A 22,409-nucleotide genomic window follows, 5' to 3' on the forward strand; every position below is an offset into this window, starting at 1 on the left:
AATTAGTAATTTACAACGTGTTCACGTTCAGCAACGTTCTTCATTATTTTATGTGGACCTATTCGAGTCTAAACTTACATTATTAGAAGTTCTTAATGAACGAATAATTAAGTGCGTTACTGATTGCAACTAACATGCTAAATTAAATTTCAGGATAATTACATTAGTTTCATGTACACTCTGCATTAACATTACAGACATGATTCAAACAATTATTATACGTCATTACGCTTTCTTATTGGATGTTTATTAATTTATTAATGCTTCGTTAACATTTGCCTTACAAGTAGCTGTAATATCATATGTATTTATGGATTTCCATTTGCTATGCAATTTGAAGATGCCTTCTACCTTACGAACAGTATGAACGAACGTACATTCCTCTCCTAAGTTATTATTTTACTATAAAATTCATAATGCATACCTAATTTCAATAAGTATGCAATGTACAGGGTGTTCGGTTATCTCGGAAAAATTTAGTGGGAGATTCTAGAGGCCAAAATAAGACAAAAATCAAGAATAGTAATTTGTTAATTGAGGTTTCGTTTAAAAGTTGTTAACATTTAAAGATCTGCCTGTAAGACGGCAATCTACGAACAGCTGTGTACGTGAGATAGGTTGCGACAGGTCGTTTCAGTGGTTCTCAGTCAGCATGAGAAACTCTACTTACAAACGTATCGTCAGTAGGGTGAACCTTATTTATACTTGATGAAAAATTTTTTTTGTAATTTTTTTGGGACACTAGATGAAAAAATAACCTATGCAAAATCTCAAATTGATCGAACAACGGAAAAACGGGGCACATCGCAGTTGAAAATTTGGTATTTTTGTAACCCGGTTTTCTCCATTAAAGTGTATCGCTATCATACATTTTAGCACCTCTTTGAATTCGTCTTTTTACGCTTTATAAGGATATAAAAACAAAATTTTAAATTTTTTGTTTTTTATAAGTCGCGATTCTCAAATTTCAAAATTTTATTGCGGGGAAAAATGTACTTTTTCGCCTTAAATTTACTTCGTTAAATAGTACAAGTTTTGCTCATAACATTTTTTTCTATGTTTATAAATAACGATGATATTTAGATATTTCTATTTCAATCATTGTAAATAGAATTTCTTCATATTTTGTTAAAATTTGATTTTGTAGCTATTGCAGTTCTTGGTCATGATTTAGAAGATTCAATAATTAATACTTAATAATTAATCAATTCATTGCTGTCCATCTGCACTTCATACAAACCTTGCGCAGAAGTTGCATTTAAAATTTAATGACTGCGAGCTTGATGCGATTGTATTATACAGGGACAGAAAGCTTTTACCAGCTTCACATGGGGCAGAAAAAGTCGAGAGGATTACTAGTAATTATCACTTCTAGAGGTGTCGAATGATGAATGGGGATTTCCATTATTCGATCTAACAGATGTTGGAGTTTGACCGTCCACGCTGTCGACGAGTTTTACCCTGCCATAAACCTCGCCTAGCTGCGAGTTTTGGCGGCCAACTGCTACAGCTTCCTCCAATGGATTAATTTTTCCTCGATGCTTCTTTTTGGTTCGAAATTCGGAAGTTTTATGCTAGGGCTATGGGCCGGCCTGCAGATGTGACAATCTTGGTTTTGCACGCAGTTTGGTCGTTTTTCCGTTCCATAAACTTCTCCTTAGCGCGAATCTAAGAGGCGAGTTGATTTAGCCTCAACAATATCAAATACTAGCCCTGTTCCCCTTCAACATTCAGTACCTGATCATTTGTTTGGAAGAGATAGTAGTCTAACGGACCGTAGTTAAGGATTTTGAAGTACTTTTTTTTTTTTTTTTTTTTTGTTTGTGGGGAAATCTTCATGGACACCCGCGGGACTTCCCAAAGGGAGGGCCGGCGGGTAGTACCGGACTCTTACCGGCTAAAACCCCACGGTGACCATCCTCAGATGCCTGGCGAGGGATCGGGAACTCTAATGAGACATCACAGAGTCCCCCGCCGCGTCGTGCCTCTTTTGGCCCCTCCCGGTGGGAGGCACTCCTCCCACCGCATTCCCACTCAATCGCAGGCGCCTGGTCACCAGCGCCCGCGGCCTTGTGACATGGGACTAAGCCGCCGCCAACTGGCTAACGCACACACACATTCACGCACGCAAAGCATTTATACCGGTGTTTGGTCCGCGGTAGCTTTCGTTCCGACCTCCCACCAGCCTTCTCAGGCTGATGACCTCATCCCCGCATCCCATCCCAGCGGCTACCCCTATCCGCCACGTAGGGGTTCACCTCCCTTGCCGCCTGGACAACCAAATGGGTGCGTGGTGGGGTTCACCTCCCCTGCCGCCTGAACACCCAAACGGGTGCGTGGGGATTTTGAAGTACGGTACAGCAACTAACCGGAAGAAAATGTAACAGTACCTCAAAGACTTTGAGTACTTTTTCGCACGAGTTTACATACATTATTTTGTCCCCATGAATTAATTGTAATATTAAATAATTAAGGAACTATAATCTTGATATACGCCATCATTTCAAAATATTTTGACTTGAAAATATGAAGTCAAAGACGTAAAAACGCTTTAAAAAATCACTGTAAATATCTTCGTTATTTATAAACATAGAAAAAGCGATATGAGTAAAACTTGTACTATTTAACGAAGTAAATTTAAAGCGAAATAGTATATTTTTCATAAAAAACAAAAAATTCAAAATTTTGTTTCTATATCCTAATAAAGCGTAAAAAGACGAATTCAAAGAGGTGCTAAAATGTATGATAGCGATACACTTTAATGGAGAAAAACGAATTACAAAAATACCAAATTTTCAACTGCGATGTGCCACGTTTTCCCATTGTCCGATCAATTTCAAATTTTGCATAGGTTAGTTTTTCATCTAGTGTCACAATTTCAGAGAGTGCCCCAAAAAAATCGAAAATTGAAAAATAAGGTCCATCCTAATCGACAGCCTTATATTCTTGTGTCAACTCATGGGAACGCAAACACGTTACGTTGAATGAGATTCAACCTATCTTATGAAAACTCTGAAGGACATGTGGCGTTGCCTTCCATGCTCGCCACCAGAGGGGTCGCGTTCTCACATGCGCTCGACCAATCCCTCGGTTGCTATCTAGCAACCGAGAAGTCAGTCGAGTGCTTGTGAGAGCGCGACTCTGGTGACGAGCATGGAATGCGACGCCACATTTTTGAGTAACGATTAACACGCTGTATAAGCAATTGAAGGAATTATTTTCATGTTATAATTTATACAATTTCTTGCTAAGTGTCTTGTGATTTATGGATGGATATGTACCTTTTAAATATTGTGACAAAGTAATAATAATGTCAATGTATGTCTGATTATGATACATTTACAAATTTGGTCGTTTGTTTGTTACAATATATTAAGATACTGTTTTTAGTATTTTAAAAACTACAAATTAGTTTGATGAAAACAGATGACTCAAATAAGTAAACATACATCTCTTCAAACAATAGAATATTTATCATTTTACAAGAAACAAAGTACCCAAACAGTTTTAGTTTATAATATAATAGAATCGCATTTTATTTTCATTGTGTTTGTCTAGTGTCTTTAATCGTAAACATAGGTATATCATAGCCCAGATTCCTACCATCGCAGAGTAGATTTAGACGAGAAGCTTAACCCCTTGCACTATTTTCACGAGTCTGACTCGTGATGAAAATTTTAGGCTAAAGTAGGATATTACGAGTCAGACTCGTTGTTTAATTTTATGTTAAACGTCAATAACCCGAGTCTGACTCACAAGGAACCTTCGCGAACGGTCCGGCTTCGATTTTGATGCAACTTCGTACACTTATAAAGCAGCCAAAAATAATCGGTACGTATTTTTTTTAGCTGCGGTAACTCGAGTTTAAGGGGTGAAACTACACCTTAAAGTTTTGGCTCGAAACGGCTATCTCGAAAACGGAAAGACATACGAAAAAATTGTTAATGGGCGAGGTTAATGGTTTCTTATGTACAATAACATGGTGTTAAAAAATTTAACAAAATAAAATTTGTTTATAAGAAAAGAAAAATTTATTCTATGTAGTATTATTCTATGTAGTTCCGACAATAGTGGTACTCGTCGAAAAAATGTTTGAAACATTTAGTTTTTCATCTACATATGCAGGGTGTTTCGCCAAGCTTGGAAAAAATTGTAATAGGCGATTCTAGAGGTCAAAATAAGACGGAAATCAAGAACACTAATTTCTTGATGGAGACTTCGTTAAAAAGTTAACAAAATTAAATTAAAAAATTTAAAATCGTTCTGGAAAAATTATTTTCGGTTGCGGGGGTCAATTACGATAATTTTTGTTGAATAAACCTACTCGCGAAATCCTACCCACTTTCTAAAAAAAAATTCAATACGGGCGGAGCTTTAAACATTAATAACTTTTTAACGAAGCCTCCATCAACAAATTAGTATTCTTGATTTCCGTCTTATTTTGGCCCCTAGAATCGCCTATTACAATTTTTTCCAGGTGTGGTCAAGCACCCTGCATATGTAGATGAAAAACCAAATGCATTCCAGAATCCTGTTGAGTACTGACTGCTATTTTGTTGAAAATGAACGAAGATGCCATGTTTGCGGAGACGTGGCAATAATTAAATGTGCATGGTGTAAGAAATCTTTATGTTTCAAACATTTTTTCGACAAGTACCACTATTGTCGGAACTACATAGCGTAATTGCTATACACACTGTATGTATTTATAATTTATAAATCGCTCCACCTTTGCCATGATGTCATAGGTGGGTAATAAACACAATTAATCTTTTCATTGCTGTTAAGAAACTTGTCACTGTTATTGTTACTTGTTACTTGTTAATGTATAATTTAGTGCAAGCCTACAGTGCTTCATTAAAATCAAAGTTAGAACGGCTACTACCATAGTGGATGTGCGCGCAAGATGTAAATCATCAAAACCTGCAAAACTATAAGAGGCAATTTTAAAATATTACATACCAATGGATTTGGAATAAAATGCTCGTCATTTTTTGTCATTATGAAAATTTCAATAAAATGAAAAATTAAGTTAATAAATTTTTTTTTGTTATAAACAAATCATATTTTGTTAAATTTTTTAACACCATGTTATTATACATAAGAAACCATTAACCTCGCCCATTAACAATTTTTTCGTATGTCTTTCCGTTTTCGAGATAGTCGTTTCGAGTCAAAACTTCAAGGGGTGGTTTCACCCCTTAAACTCGAGTTACTGCAGCTATAAACAAATACGTGTCAATTATTTTTGGCTGCTTTATAAGTGTACGAAGTTTCATCAAAATCGAAGCCAGACCGTTCGCAAATGTTCCTTGTCAGATATGCCAGATTAAGCACCGGTTGCACTACTCACATTGTGCCAGATCACGCGTATGTACATACGTGAGCTCGTAGAGATTCGGAGAGTCGACAAAGGCAAACTGACACATGCCCTCCTTCTCGAATCTCCGAAGCTGCCCGAAATAATTTCGGATCGCCTCGTGGGAGCCGAGAGAGAAAGACTCACATTTGCTTTCTCACTCTTGAACAACTGAAATCCGACCTCCCGTCAAACGGCATACAATTTTGAATCTCAACGTGATTTAAATAAGCACGTAATGTGTAAGATTTAATTTAATTTTCTCTTTTCTAGTGAAGATAGAGAAAAAGTTTTTTTTACATAAGATTGAATTCTTCCTAAGATTTATATGAAACATTCAAAAGATTTTTTATAAATAACGTCTATGTATCGGCACAACTATAAAACAAGAGATATAATCATTCTTCCCCATAGCCTGATTATAGTAAAAGTCTAACCGGACTTTGAAATGAGAATATAAAACTTAATTAATTAACTTATTTATACTCAGTTGTATTAATAATATACATATGTACGCTCGTACATAAGAATAATAAAAAAAAATTTCTTTTTTTTTTCAATAATTAAAATATGATCAGGGGATCTTAAAACGTGTATTTCCGTAAAATAAATTTCACAAAATTTCACAAAAAATTTTTTTTTATTATGGATACTTTGCTTATGTGCGTCTACATAAGTCAGAAAGTAAAAATAACTGGGCAGTCGAGATTCCAAATCGTATTCCGTTGACCTGAAGTCGGATTTCAGTTATTCAAAAGCCAGAAGGCAAATGCAAGCCTTCTTCTCTCGACTTCCACGAGACGGTAAGAAATTACTTAGGGTAGCTTCGGAGAATCAAAAAAGAGGACATGTGTCAGTTTGCCTTTGTTGACTCTACGAAAACTAAGAGCTCACGTATGTACTCATGATCTGCTGGCATAGCGTGAGTAATGCAACCGGTACATTTCTGGTATACAGGGTGTTCGGCCACCCCTGAGAAAAATTTTAATGGGAGATTCTTTAGGCCAAAATAAGACGAAAATCAAGAATACCAATTTGTTGATGAAGGCTTCGTTAAAAAGTTATTAACAATTGAATTAAAAAATTTCTAATCTTTCTGGAAAAATTATTTTCGGTTGCGGGGGTCAATTACAATCATTTTTGGCGAATAGACATACCTCCGAAATCCTATCCATTTTCGAGAAAAAAAATCGGGTAGATGTTGAAATTTTACGACGAAAAAAAAAATTTTACAAATCGTTCTAAAAAAATTATTTTCGGTTGCGGGGGTCAGTTACAATCATTTTTTGTCATTACTCATACCCCTGAAATCCAATGCACTTTCGAGAAAAAAATTCCTTTTACCGAAAATCTAATTAGATGCCTAAAGGGTATAGCCGAATAAGGGGGTCAAATGTGCCCCCAAACCGAATTGAACGAATGATGGGTCATTCGATAGCTTATCCAAAAAAAACCATTTGTGCAAATTTTTAACTTGAAATCTCGACCGTGGGGGTAGTAATGGGGTGAAAACGAAAATCATGTTTTTGAACAATTTCTCTTAACCTATTGAGTAAAAAAATGTAAAAAAATTCAGAGACACTTCGGGTACTGGGATACATATTTTGGGAGATTTTCAGATTTTTTGATCGAAGAACCAGGTAGTAAAAAATAAAAAACCGCAAAAAATGCCGAAAAATGCCAATTACGTATCGAAGGAGGCCCGGAACTATTTTTATACTTTTACAGTAAACACGTATTGCTATTACTATTATTCTCAATTTTTTTCAGATTTTTCATTTTGGTGCGCCGCAGTGAAAAAAAATAAAAACCGATTTTTTCCTCATTTTCTGCGTATTAGAGTAACTTACACGTTGAATTTTTATGCATTCTTCAATATGCGAGTGTTTTGTACACTGTTTAATGTTTCTACACTAAGCAAAATTACATAACAATTGAAAGAAATAAAATAAACCAACCGTTGAGCGCAAGATATCCTAAAAAATCAACGATGTTTTCAACAGGGTCGTTGGCGCAGCGTTAGAGTGTCCGACTGTGGAACCGCTGGAAGTTTTTTTACCGTAGGTTCGAGTCTCTCTTTGGGACTTAGAATTTTTTTTTATTCGTTATTTTTTTTTTTCAAATTCTAACTATATAACAATGATTTATATTTATTTATAAATATTCTAAAGGTATTTTACAAATATTTTAACCTGAAATATGTATAAATATAATTTTGGAGCGTCTTTGCGTCCTTATTTTTTTTGTCAACCACGATTATTGTTTAACATCTCTTAAACTGAACTTAATGTAAAATGTTAGTTATCAAATCTCTTACCTTTGACTATTGTAAATGGATTAGAACAGAAGATTCTATACTGGCTTACTATTACTTCTTCTCCCCCTTCGATCAAGCAGATCTTTCCTTTTTTTTCTTTCTTTGATAAATATGAATGTTTGCTACAGAGTAACTTGCTACAGAGTGACTAATAACGAAAAATAATTTTACGAAAAAAACGATTCCTAATAACTACAATGTACCAGAAAACTGTGTCATAAACCGAATTCTCAAATCACTTTGGATTTTAACAGTATATTAAATATTGCTATAGTTTAACAATATGTATCCTTAATTTTTTTGAAGTCATTTTTAAATGATGTGGAGATAAGAAAATCATCCTATGCAAAAATCGCACCAAAATTATATTTATACATATTTCAGGTTAAAATATTTGTAAAATGCCTTTAGAATATTTATAAATAAATATAAACCATTGTTATATAGTTAGAATTTGGAAAAAAAATAACGAATAAAAAAAAATTCTAAGTCCCAAAGAGAGACTCGAACCTACGGTAAAAAAACTTCCAACGGTTCCACAGTCGGACACTCTAACGCTGCGCCAACGACCCTGTTGAAAACATCGTTGATTTTTTAGGATATCTTGCGCTCAACGGTTGGTTTATTTTATTTCTTTCAATTGTTATGTAATTTTGCTTAGTGTAGAAACATTAAACAGTGTACAAAACACTCGCATATTGAAGAATGCATAAAAATTCAACGTGTAAGTTACTCTAATACGCAGAAAATGAGGAAAAAATCGGTTTTTATTTTTTTTCACTGCGGCGCACCAAAATGAAAAATCTGAAAAAAATTGAGAATAATAGTAATAGCAATACGTGTTTACTGTAAAAGTATAAAAATAGTTCCGGGCCTCCTTCGATACGTAATTGGCATTTTTCGGCATTTTTTGCGGTTTTTTATTTTTTACTACCTGGTTCTTCGATCAAAAAATCTGAAAATCTCCCAAAATATGTATCCCAGTACCCGAAGTGTCTCTGAATTTTTTTACATTTTTTTACTCAATAGGTTAAGAGAAATTGTTCAAAAACATGATTTTCGTTTTCACCCCATTACTACCCCCACGGTCGAGATTTCAAGTTAAAAATTTGCACAAATGGTTTTTTTTGGATAAGCTATCGAATGACCCATCATTCGTTCAATTCGGTTTGGGGGCACATTTGACCCCCTTATTCGGCTATACCCTTTTTCGACGAAAAAAAAAAATTTCAAATCGTTCTGGAAAAATTATTTTGGGTTGCGGGGGTCAATTACAATCATTTTTGGTGAATAGACATACCCCCGAAATCTTACGCATTTTCGAGAAAAAAATTCGGTACAGGCGGAACTTTAAACGTTAATAACTTTTTAACGAAGCCGCAATCAACAAATTGGTATTCTTGATTTTCGTGTTATTTTGGCCTCTAGAATCTCCCATTAAAATTGTTCCCAAGGGTGGCTGAACACCCTGTATGTATATCTCTGTGTCGAACGTGAATAACACGAGTCTGACTCGTAATCGACATTTCGTCCAAATATGAATATCACGAGTCGAATTCGTAAATATCGTCGATATTTCGTCGATCGACATATCGTGTTTCAAGTTCCGACATTCGGCTCCTCTCCCGATCATTCGGGCATATGGGTTAGGTACGGCTTCTTCGGAATTTCAGCGTAGTGCAAGGGGTTAAGAAAGCAGCGCTTTCAGCATCGTACAACAATGTAGATAACGCATGTTTGGTTTTTTCTTTTGGTTTTGTTGCGGCGTATTTGTTTGGTTTGGACTAATGCGATGCGCCGTTCTATTCTCCATATCTGTCCATCGTCCATCTACCCATTAGTCGTTCTCATGGAGTGGCTCTCAACAAAGACTGTATCGTGATATATGGGATCAATCTATCCCAAAGGTTTGTTAAATTTAATATTCACTTCCATTATACTCGATGCAAATACATTCGATATCTTATGTACTATACTCTTCTGCCGAATATAAAAAATCAACCAATAACAATTTGTCTATGTTTGAAATATGACTTTACATTCATTCGTTGCTATGCTACTTTCAATACGTATTGTTGTGTAAATAAAATCATTGTTTTACAGGACATTAAGGAAATTATTGAAAATTGCGCGCATAAACATTGGGGAGATAGGAAAGAAGGCTTAGTCGGACTACAGCATTTTCTTTCAAATGGAAATACGCTTACAGCGACAGAATTACGTAAAGTGACTGATATTTTTACCAAAATGTTCATGGACTCTCATACAAAAGTTTTTAGTCTATTTCTGGATACGCTGAATGAATTGGTAACTACTCACAGCGAAGATCTTGGCGATTGGCTTTACGTATTGTGCGCAAGGCTTATGAACAAATTAGGTACCGATTTACTCGGTTCGATACAAGCAAAAATTCACAAGACACTCGATGTTGTCAGGTAAGACAAAAAATACGAATTTCAGTCTGTGCAAGCATTTCGAATGCAAATGCTTGGATCGTATTCGTTAACCATTTAGAATTCTTTGCTTTCGTAGAGAATGTTTCCCAGGAGAACAACTTCTGCCTGCAATGATGAGGTATTTAACGGATCCGACGCAAACGCCAAATTCTCGTGTAAAAGTAGCCACGCTTACGTTTATTACGCAAATCACAGAAACGGCAGAACCTTCTGCGCTTAATAATTCTGCTGGATCGGCGCTAGCAAGGTTACTGGATTGGTCTAACGACGTTAAAAGCCAAGACGTTAGAAGACATGCACAAAACGCTGTCATATCATTATATAATTTGAATCCTCCAAAAGTGACAATGATATTAGCCGAGTTACCGAAGTATTATCAAGTAAGACTATTTATACAGTGATTCATAAATATAATGGTAAATAAAGATTAGTTTTCTAAAAATATATTTGGACATTAATCAGGAGGCAGCGCTACCATTGGTACAAAATCACCTGAGGAAATCCTCTGGTTCGAGTAATCCAGCATCACCCGGTACCCCTCCTCCCAGGGCGCAGAGTTCGCCAGCTCGTTCGAAAGCCAAAGGTGATATTGACAATACGGATGAGAATTTGGAGGAAGTTTACAAGTAAGTTATTTGTATATCTTCGATGTAAAGTTTATTTGGTTTATCATTCTTTGTCATTTTAATTTTAAAGTGCTTCCTACAGATCTTTGAGACGCACGACGGCAGAAATTCAGAATTATGGTTTCGAGCGTTTAGAAAGAGCCACTACCAGCAAAGACAGTGGAATCAGTAATATGGCCGACGTAGAGGAGAAAATGGAAGGTCTCACATTGTGTAATTCGGTAATAAAATAAATAATATAGATAGATTTCATTTATAAAATGCAATGTTTTGTATTGCGTTTTGGTATTATCAGGGTCGATCGTCTTCCGTTTCTTCGCCTACCCAAAGAGGGCGATCAGTTACAAACATTACGGTAAATGGTTCAACCGATACGATTGCTGGAGATCTAATTTTACCTCAAGAAAATAACGGATACAAGACACATGGTATGTTTACCATTTTGTGTTACAGAAACTAATTACCATTTTATTTATTCAATAGTCCATTTAATTTCTACGATATTTATTACAGGATCTTCGCCTGATTCGACGAAGAGACAAGAAAGTTTAGAATATATGATTGAAACATTACAATCGAAGAAGACGCAAACAGAAGAAAAAGTATCAGCTTTGCAAGAGTTTCAGCAATATGTTCGTGAAGGAGACGCCTCGTATATCAAACAAAATTTCAAGTAGGTCCTATTTTATTTTTGCATATATCGTAATAGCAATTACATTGTCCGACAAATTGAAACTTTTTTTCAGTCTTCCAATAACCACTGATTTGTGTAGAATTACTGTATCACCTCCCAGTTTTTGAAAAACATGAGTTTTTATAAAAACCCAAGATTTTCAACAAAAATGAGGTATTACATGAAAAGCAAAAACGTTCGAAAGTTTTAATTGGTTTACAGGAGAATTTCTTGAATATAGTGAAATATAATTTATTCATTGGTTTTGGCCCTAAATAGTTGTTAAATAAATATACAAATTTAGAGAAGTGCAGATTTAGGTAGTTTCTCCGCATTATTTTTGTATTTTTACCAAAATTTAATTATTTAATACGAAAACTTTACCCAGGATTTGAATTCTGTTGATATTTCTAAAGAAAAAACTTTCTATATGGAGTGTCGAAACGATTTTTTCGATTCGAACAAATTGCGAAAGTGTAAGTTGGCGGCGAGTGTATGGCATTTTACTGTTAAGTGGTCGTCTGCTATTCACATCAGTGTGGCCTGATCTGGCATAATTGAGTGCATCAACGTCGACATTAGTAACGACGAACTTCCTTAGCGTTTAACGGAATGGTGAGGATAGCAGGCATATACTACAGCTCGAGTCACGTGTACGTGAGCTCGACACTTCGCACAACTTCGGGAAATTGATAAAGAACGGTAGTATGAACCTTTCCTTCGTGCTCTTGTAATTGTGAGAAATACGATCTCACGATAATCGGTATACGATTCCAAGTCTCGACTGCCCCAGCATTTTTACTTTTCGACCTATGTAAGGTATAAGGAAATTACCATAATGAAAAAAACATTTTGAAAATTTTTTTTTAGCGGAAATACACGTTTTAAGATCCCCTGATCATATTGTGATTATTAAAAAAAATACATTTTTTTTCTGCGCCTATTTACGCACGTACTTGCGTATACTATTAACATGATTGCGTCTAAAAGGTTGAATGAATTTCAATGAATTTTTACATTTAAGTTTTGTGTTCTCGTTTCAAGGTCTGATTAGATCTTTTTTAGTCGGTACAATTTTTATTTTATGCTTTAATGTCTTTGCTGCAAGCAGCTAAAAGCGCATTCTAATCCATTTGTTAGTTCAGCAGCTAAGTTTTTTGGAAAAAAAAAACACTCTTCGACGCTAGATGTGAACACGTATTATATAATAATATTAATATTTAATTAGTAATGCCAATATTAATATTGATTATGAGTACTACTTTTTTTTTTTTTTTTTTTTTAGAAAATTAGTTTATTTTCTACTATTTAGGGATCTGGACATTACGTTTTGGTTTTGGTCTGATTATGTATGGTTCATGTGCAGCTTTATATTTCCTGCCAATTCTCGTTGTACTTGTAGGGTTATTTTTATTAGTTGTATGCATGGTGAGTGAATGTAGTGTGAAGTAGGCTTAATGTTGGCAGCACTGACACGCGGGGGGATCTACGCGTCAGTTCCATTGTCTTGCGAGAGTTGTGTGCACATGACAGAGAATTATGTTGCCAATATAAAATATATATATTTCATTATTATCTAAAGCAACATTGGATTACATATAATTGACCTTATTCCTTCCACAGAACTGTGTATAGATAATTAAAGTTTTCTAAAAATACAAAAATAATGCGGGAAAACTACTTATGTCGGCATTTTATTAAACTTCTACATTTATTTAATGACTATTTAGGATAAAAAACAATGGATAAATTGTTGGGGGGGGGGGGGGGGTGATACAGCAATTCAGCTTCTGGGATCATGGATCACCCACTGGTTATTGAAAGGCAAAATTCATGTTGGACAGTGTTATCGGAATACTAACAAATTTTTTATTTTTCTGTTTTTTCAGGAAACTGCTCAAAACATTATTTGATAGTCTAACTAATGATAGCAAGAAAATGCAAGTGGAGGTACTTCAAACATTAATTGATATGCTTAAGTGTCCAGAACTTGTAGACAGTTTTTCCGTTTACCCTGAGCTGCTTGTTCTAAAAGTAATTAATGCTTACAAATTGGATGACCAGAAACAAGATTCTTCTAGTGGCAGCAGCAACTCCAGATCTTCAGTAATTGTATACATTAATAGACGAGAATTAGTTGTTCTCAATTGTGCATTGTAACTAATTGTTAATACTTACGTTAAACAGATTCTCTGGATAGCAGAAAAATGTGCGGCAACAATAGCGATGGTCTTGAAACCGGAACAAATAATTCATTTAGTATCGACTATAATAACTACTGAACCTTATCCTCTGAACATGGGAGCGATAAAAATGTTGCACAAAGTAGTGGAACATTGGGGTCGGGATGCCATAGAGCCTCATCTGTCAAAAGTTATGCCTGGTCTCATTAAGGTAAGTTTAAATACTTTTGTTATAGATACTTTATATTTGTTTAACATCTGCAAGTAACATTTATTTTGATCATTAGGCTTACGACGATCAAGAAAGTGCTGTTCGTAAAAGTGCCGTTTTCTGCATGGTAGCAATACATTTGGCAGTTGGCGAAGAAGTGTTAAAGCCTCATCTCAGCTGTTTATATACCAGTAAATTGAAGCTTTTAAATATTTATATACAACGCGCTCAACAGGCGAACAGTCAACCAGCGAGTCCACGTAGTAATAGTAAAAATTAACTAACATCAAATTCCGCGACACTTAGGATCGCGATACTTAAGAGGTTTGCCCGTCTAAGCGCAAGGCATGAACGAATGCTGTTTAGTTTTTTGAGTAAATCCAATCCATGACGACCATGGACCCGGATACGATATACACGTCGAAGTTTTTTCGATGCGATGGGACTGATCTGTACGACTTCGTGGCAAGGTGTGTGTGCGACATAGCTGAACTCCTGACAGTGATGTTGCACAAAAATAGCTAGTGTACAAGATTATGGACATTGTTTTGTTTGCCAAAAATTTATACCTGTTGCAATGTAAGAGTTAAAAGATTTTTTTAATGGTTTTGTATTCAGTCAATTCATCGTGAATCACTTTAGGATATAAGATTTTTTACTTGAGATACGTATATATGTCTTTGATTGGTACACTGGTGGTGAAAATGATACGCACCTCAAGATTTTTTTAAATCAACATTTATTTAGTACGTATACGTGAAAAATAAAGTACTAACTTTGACATAATATATAAAAAATTAAATAAATTCTTCAATTTATTCGTTATTTATATAAAAAAAAAAAATAAAATGAAATTTAGTGTAGATAAAATGGTAAGGCACTTTTGTTGAAGTTATATCAAAAACGTGGTTTAATAGTAACAAAATGAATATGTGCCCGTACAGCTACAGGAAACGTGGTCGGTCTTCTCGCCTGTTAGTCAAACAGCAACCGATCGTCCTCTCGTCTCACTCTCCGCGCTCTCGTGGTGGCCACACACATCCAATATGGAGAATACAGATTTTCTTTTATTACTTCAACACTCTCCCTAAAACTCCGTATTCTCTGAGAAGAATATCTAAACAATTTTATTATTAATCTGACTTCTACTTATAAATCCTAACTTACACTTCAAATTTAAAAATTTTGGCTTCGCTAAAGCCTTAGTAAACACATCAGCTAATTGCTCACCCGTTCTAACATGCGTTACAGTAATTTCATTTTTGTCATATAAATCGCGCACAAAATGATACCTTGTATCAATGTGTACTACGTTGATGCCATTCCGAATTTTTAATTATTTTCATCGCACTCATATTATCAACAAACATAACATAATTTTCAATTTCACAATGGCAATCAACAAATATTTTCTTCAGCCATATTACTTCTTTCGCCGCTAAACACACTCTTGTTGTTTACTGTGCCACGTAATAGCAGCATTCGTGAATTTACAAACCATGCCCGATATCGACTTTTGAGATTCTTTATCCCCAGCAAAATCTGCATCGCTATATGCTTCAGAATTAGCAGTTTTACAATAGAGTAACCCTACATCAATTCTGCCCTTCAAATATCTCATAATTCATTTTACAAGTTGCCAGTGTGCCTCACTTGGATTTTCAAAAGCTCTAGTAGCAATATTCACCGCAAAACTAATATCAGGCCTATTAACCACTTGTAAAAAACATAAGATTGCCAACACAGCTTCGCGGTATGTCGCTGTATCACTTTTGTTTTTTAACATCGGTCGAATTCCATCCTGTATCAATAGGAGTAGAAACCCAATTCGCATCAAGCATTTTAAATCTTTCTAAAACCTTCCCAGTATACCGTCTCTGACTAATGAAGATAGACTTATCTTTCAACCGGGAAATTTCTATTCCTAAGAAATTAGTTACATTTTCCATATTCGTAGTTTAAAATTCTTTGTTCAATTCATTTAAGAAATCATCTAAAACACTCATGTGTAGCAGCTAAAAGACCATCGTCTACGTAAATCAGTAAAAACATCTGTTTATCATTTTTATTTACTATAAACAAAAGGATCCACTGTCCCTTTTTTGAACCGAAAATGTTCAATAAAATTAGTAAAGCATTTTGACCAGCACCTTGAAGCTTGCTTTAACCCGTACAAACTTTTCAACAATTTATAGACTCGTGGCGTCCCATCGCTAAACCCTTCCGATTGCTTTATATAGATATTTTCTTGTAAAGATCCGTATAGAAACGCTGTCTTAATGTCAAATTGTGCAAGATGTAACCCGTCGCGAGCTGCAATACTCAGTAACGTTCGTATCGTATCGAAACGAACCACTGAACTAAACGTTTCCTTATGATCAATCCCTTCAGTTTGATCATATCTCTTTGCAACTGATCTTGCCTTATACTGCTCAGAACCGTATGAATTTAACTTTGTTGCATAAACCCAACGAATGTTAAGAATTTTCTGCCCTTCCGGCTTTCCAACAATTGTCCACGTTTCATTTTCATTTAACGATTGAATTTCGTCTTTCATGGCTGCTACCCATTTGTGTTTATCATTTGAATTCATAGCCCCGCTATAACTGGAAGGTACAGTCCTTGTAAAATGACACATTGGAATACCGTAAAACTCTATCCGTTTAATTTTACTTCTATCTCTTAACTTTCTAGAATTCTCATTATCTCCTCCTGAAAGTTGCAAAGTTTCATTTTGATCATTTTTTCCATCATCGTTTTTCGCTTCCCCTTCTATCTAGATATTATCAGACCAATCGCAATTTTCAACTATTTTACTTTCAACCGGTAAATCAATTTCATGTAAAGTTAATTTTTCTGTCTTAAACAATACATCACGACTCATAATTACATCTCTCACACTAGGTACATAAACTCGATACCCTTTGCAATTTTCAACATATCCTACTAAAAATCCTTTAACCGCCTTTTGATCAAGTTCTTTCCGCTTTTCCTCTGGTATGTGAACGAAGCATTCTGTTTCGAAAACTTTAAGATTATCAACATTTGCTGTTTTATCATACCACAACTCATAAGGAGTCTTATCCAGTTGCTTAGTTGGACCAGTTCGATTAATTACATACGCTGCGGTATTCATAGCTTCTGTCCACGAAAATAAAAGCAAGTCTGGTTTCGAATAAATCATGGATCGCGCCGCTTCAACTATAATTCTATTATCACGTTCCGCGATCCCATTTTTATATTCTTTACCGCCATCGCTATGAATCTCTTTTACACTTTCACCAAATTGATTTTCAATCTCAAAACAAAAAATCTTTAATTTTTCAAAAACCTTTGATTTTTCGCGCAAAAAATAAATTTTCCTGAAATTCGAAAACTCGTCCTTAAAAATCAAACTATATCGTTTTTTGCCAAGAGACTCTTGTTGCATCGGCCCACATACATCAGTATGTATAACTTCACGAATTTTCGTGGCATGTTCGACTCTTTCAGGAAAACTCAATCTATGGTGTTTTCCATATGCACAACCACCACAAAAATCGTTTATTACTAAAGCATCTATACCCATATTTTTCAGAAAATGTTTGACGTGCCTCTTGTCTTGATGACAAAGTCGTTCATACCACAATTGTAAAGTGTCTAATTTATTAACAATATTACATTCTTTTGGTAATACCACGCGCAAATCCATTTTATACAAATCACCATGATCCGACGCAGTCGCTATAACTCTTCCTTTACGCATGAACAAACATTTGCTTCCAAAATTAGTGACCAGAAAATCTATACCATTTTTAGCAGCCGTCTTAACTGAAAACAAATTTTGTGTCATATCCAAAACACCTGCATCCCATCACCGTCAACAAGGGTATCAATTTCTACATTACCTTTGCCATACGCATTCATTCTGTTCCCATAATTTATTCTTACGTTCACTGGAACATGAAATTCTTGATAGTCCCTGAAATATTCCCTCCAATAAGTCATATGGTCGGTCGATCCCGAGTCTATAACCCACACGTCGATGTTGACTATACCTTGTTCCCTGAAACGCATGTTTCGTTGTTTGTTCTTCTCGCGACGAACTCGTGCGCCCCTGCCCCTCAGACTTCAGCTTCGGACAATTTCTTCTCGCATGATTTTTCGATCTGCATGCATAGCAACCAGGACAGTCTTTTTTCGTATGGCAAACTTTTTCGGGGAGATTACGATTTCCGTGGCCCCAACTTTGAAGGTTAAATTTGTGTCCTTAGGGTCACTCTAAGAAAAAAATATTATATGTCACAGGTATCGAATGGGCGTGGTTTAGCTGGAAAAGTAAATTTTTGTTTTTTATAAATCTGCAAATATCTCGGTAACTATACGAAATATGGCAAAATATCACGAGACCTTTTTTGTAGAAAATTAAATTTCTAACAATTTATGTCCTATGACATTTTTTTTATTAACTGCGCAGTTTCCGAGTATATTTATATTTCGATGAAGTTGTAGGCCCCCCCCCCCCCCCCCATTGATGGTCAAGGGAATGTAGAAGCTTCGTTCACAACTGCTTATACGAGACTCAAGAAATGTTTGTATTAAAACTCAATTAGTAATTAATATTATTGAGGTATTGGGTTAGGTCTGGGTTAATATATTATATTAACGCTTTCGTGAAATAATAATTAAATAATTTGTTATTATTTCACAAAACATCATTTCAATGTTTTTTTATAAGAAATTCAATTTCCTACAAAAAAGGTCTCTTGATATTTTGTCATATTTCGCATAGTTACCGAGATATTTGCAGATTTATAAAAAACAAAATACCAGGCCGATTTGGTACCTATAATATATACAATTTTTTTCTTAACACTAGGTTTATGGACACTCGTTGCGCATATTTTTATTATAATTCGCTACGTTGACAGTTGCATTGAAATGCAGTTTTTTCTTTTAATTAGAGTATACATCCATATCGTTACATCAATTCAATTCAACATAAATTGCTAACAAATAATATTTATGAGTCCTATAACGTTAAGTTTAGAATCTGAATGCATAAAATTGACACGTACCGTAAACCTAGTGTTAAAATGACCCCAAGAACACAAATTTAACCTTCAAAGTAGGGGCCATGGAAATCGTAATCGTGCCACTTTTTCGAAGTATTACTTCTAAACAAAGCAACCTTTGTTTCACCAGATTCCTCTTGGTTTTCAATTCGTAACTGTCCAACATTAATCGTGTGGTAAGATTATCTAGAGTTTTCTTGTGGTCCTCCACTGAATCTCACACGCTATGAAAATGCTTAAATTTTGCAGATAAATTGGACAAAATACGTGTCAACAACAATGAAGACGAAATCTCAGCTTCAAGAGTTCTCATTTTTACAAATAACTGTTTTACTTTTGACAGATTATGAGAAACACCTTCACTCATGTCCCATTTAAAATCGAAAAAATGCGTTTGTACCATCATGAAATTTTCATCTGATTTCATATCATACACAGTATTTAGTTTTGTCCACATTTCACGAGCAGTTTCACAATTTAACAGAAGCTCCAACAGCTTTTTCTCCACCGTTGTAACTATCAATTTTCTCACAGCTTTATCTGCTTTTTGAAACTTCTTCAAATCCTTGGCGTATTTCAATGCATCTTCTTGCGGTTTGACTAGGCTACCTTCACAGACACTTAACAAATTATGGTCTTCTTCCAACAAAGTCCGAACAACAAAACACCAATGATGCCCATTGTCCTTGTCTCGAAGTTTCTCAATTCTTAAATGTGTAGCTTCCATGTTGATCACTTTTCATTTTTTACTTTAAGCCACTGGCGCTAGGCCTATAACTTGTTAAAGTTATATCAAAAACGTGGTTTAATAGTAACAAAATGAACATGTACTCGTACAGCTACAGGAAACGTGGTTGGTCTTCTCGCTAGTTAGTCATACAGCAACCGATCATGGACAAAAGATGATCGTCCTCTTGCCTTACTCTCCACGTTCTCGTGGCGGCCACGCACATCCAATTCGCAGAATACAGATTTTCTTTTATTACTTCAACAACTTTTAATGAAATAACAAAAATATTTAATGCGTGGACTGTCCTTTACGTTACACCACTTGAATGATTCTTCTTAGTAAACTTTTATACAGGGATTTTATATAATTTTGATCCAAGTTTTCCCAAGCTTCTAAAATAGACTTGCACACTTGAACGTTCTTCACCAGACTAATTTAGATGCCTTAACATTTTATCCACTTAATATTTCACAATAAGGAGCTCAAAGACAACAGTGTTCAGAGTTTTGTTTGTTTACATTGTTGCATAGCCTTGATATAAAGTCACTTGCGTATAATATAGCTTTGCATATAACATCTTTCTAATAGCTTTAAGATTTTAGCAAATACATATGAAATTTTTGATGTATACGGTACGTTATCTTTTTGGTGCCTTATCATTTTGCCCACCAGTGTACGTTACATCTTGGTATTAAATTGCAGTGTTATGTCTTAAGAAGGAAGCTTTAACTCTTGCTCAGCCAAACGGGGTCATTTTGACTTAACTATGCTGCGTTGTTTGCGATTATGCGAATCAGCTGAACGAGGGATCGAGATACTTTCTTCCTCTTATGTATAAAACTCGTGAAAACAGTATCGTGCCTCTTACCCATATTTTTGTGACTATTATATTCTTTGAATTTTGTTTGCTACTCATTAAGTTATTGTATATATATTTAGGTGTTTCAATGTATTGTTGTGCGTCTCTTAGAATTGATTTCAAAGCTTTGAAAGGACTGTGATTCCCATAAATTAAATGTCGGTCCAATTTTTAGTGAAAGTTTGAAAAGACAGTGCGACATCACAGCTGAGAGGATCAGATTATACTTTGTAAGCAGAATATACGTAAACGCCAATTAGACGAATATTTTGGAAACGTTGTATAAAATACTGTAGGGAGCATAATGTAACTCCCTAGTTACTCCCGCAAATGGCGTAGTTGGCGCCGATGTCAACCGTCGAGAAAGAGACAGGGGTGCACTAGGGGATTTGTCTCTAGGCACTCCCTGATCCACGCTAGACTGACTTTCTAGAGAGTCACATTATGCTCCCTACAATACGTTATACACTTGTTTACCGATTTACAAACATCGCGTGTAACAGTAGGTTACTATGCAATTTGCAATGCATAAGTAAACAGAAAAATAAAACACGAAGATATCTTTAATTTCTTCGAAATGAAAATGAGCGACATGTTTTAGTATCGGCTTTGTACGATCAGAGGGGACAAATAAATCTTAATAAGAAATATTCCTTTTTCGCATTTCAGTATTAACGAAGGCCCGCGCAAGTATAGTATTTGTCTAATAACGTTAACATGAGCATATCCGGTTGTCACAAGGGTTCTTACATATGCAGAATCGAAATGTCGAAAAAGAAAGTGTTAATTTATTCACTGAAAATTAATTTGCTAGTCAGATTTCCAAGGATGCACAATGACTCTAGAGACGCAGGCGAGAAGTAGTCGGAATTTTCCAATAAAACAGGAATAGTAACATATGAACGCAGTGCGAGAATCTACAAGAGATACAGGGAGAATGCGAGAGAGTGAATGAGAGAGATTACATGCGAACATAAATCAGTAAAACTAGAATAGAAATGATTAGGAAACCGATTTACAGGAAACTAACGATAATATTTAAAACTATTCGTCACGTTGCCAATAATTAAATGAATGCTGAATCAAAGCTAACGTAACAAGGTTTAGTAACATTCTGTGCCATTGTCATTTCTGTTTTACTATATAAGGATAAAATTATATATAAATATGTTCAGATCACTCTTCGTCTTTTCTTACTACTAGGTCGGAGTAATGAAATTTTATGGTAAAATTGAATCATCGAAGCGTTAAAAACAGATATTGTGTACGAAATTTGACCATGTCCTCAAGATTAAACGCAGACGTTTCACCTGATACGACCCGGTAACGTGTTGCTAATGCGTATCCATTATAATAGACGGCCAAACAGTGCCAAAAAGGTATTGGACGAAGTATGAAACTGGAAAAAAAGCAATTGGATGCTAACGTTCTAGTGTCAGGGCTATTTCTTTTACTTGGTGCCTTTGGCGTCGTCGGAACGAGATTTGTTCGGGGATCGTCTTTCATTATCTTGTAAAAAGTGAAAGCTATCGATGAGACTGTAGTTTGCAAATAGCGAAAGAGTCTCCTGTATTCGTCGATGTCGCGAAAACTAACAATGATTGAGTTTTGCGTAAAGTTTTCCCACTTCTTATCGCGATGCAGTTAATCAGATTCATCATGTTCATTTTGCTACTCTGTCGTAAAGTACGGGGGATGCGTTTATCGTTGAACGACATAAATTTATCAGTGCCATTGTCAAAGAATGTGTATTATCTATTTTCATAGAGAGTTAAAATCGCAAAATAAATTATTGTACGGGCGCGAATCATTTTCACCGATTATTCTTCGATCACAGGCAGGATGAATAGTTTTGTTAACAAAAAATTGCTACAATTGTTTTACGATATTATTCCCGATAAATTTTTTGGGGGTAAGGGAGAGGGGATATACAAGTTTAGC

The 22,409-nt window shown here is 35.2% G+C and overlaps 1 protein-coding gene across 9 annotated transcripts in view; it reads left to right on the forward strand.

Annotated features, from left to right (window-relative positions):
* The window catches only part of Chb (CLIP-associating protein), a 199,109-nt gene extending 177,991 nt beyond the window's left edge, over positions 1-21,118 (forward strand). For 5 of the 9 annotated variants that reach the window (XM_076765665.1, XM_076765671.1, XM_076765670.1 and 2 more), the window contains 10 exons: positions 9,518-9,583; positions 9,780-10,111; positions 10,209-10,512; positions 10,595-10,758; positions 10,829-10,979; positions 11,054-11,186; positions 11,272-11,431; positions 13,321-13,543; positions 13,619-13,825; positions 13,902-21,118. In XM_076765665.1, the coding sequence (XP_076621780.1) occupies positions 9,518-9,583; positions 9,780-10,111; positions 10,209-10,512; positions 10,595-10,758; positions 10,829-10,979; positions 11,054-11,186; positions 11,272-11,431; positions 13,321-13,543; positions 13,619-13,825; positions 13,902-14,105 (1,944 nt within the window). In that variant the 3' untranslated portion in view covers positions 14,106-21,118. The remainder of the gene's footprint in view (positions 1-9,517; positions 9,584-9,779; positions 10,112-10,208; positions 10,513-10,594; positions 10,759-10,828; positions 10,980-11,053; positions 11,187-11,271; positions 11,432-13,320; positions 13,544-13,618; positions 13,826-13,901) is intronic. The other 4 variants (XM_076765666.1, XM_076765667.1, XM_076765668.1 and 1 more) reach the window with 4 other exon arrangements.
* Positions 21,119-22,409: the final 1,291 nt, after the last annotated feature.

This window comes from Colletes latitarsis, chromosome 5 (genome assembly GCF_051014445.1).
Source record: "Colletes latitarsis isolate SP2378_abdomen chromosome 5, iyColLati1, whole genome shotgun sequence".
NCBI classification, from domain to species: Eukaryota; Metazoa; Arthropoda; class Insecta; order Hymenoptera; family Colletidae; genus Colletes; species Colletes latitarsis.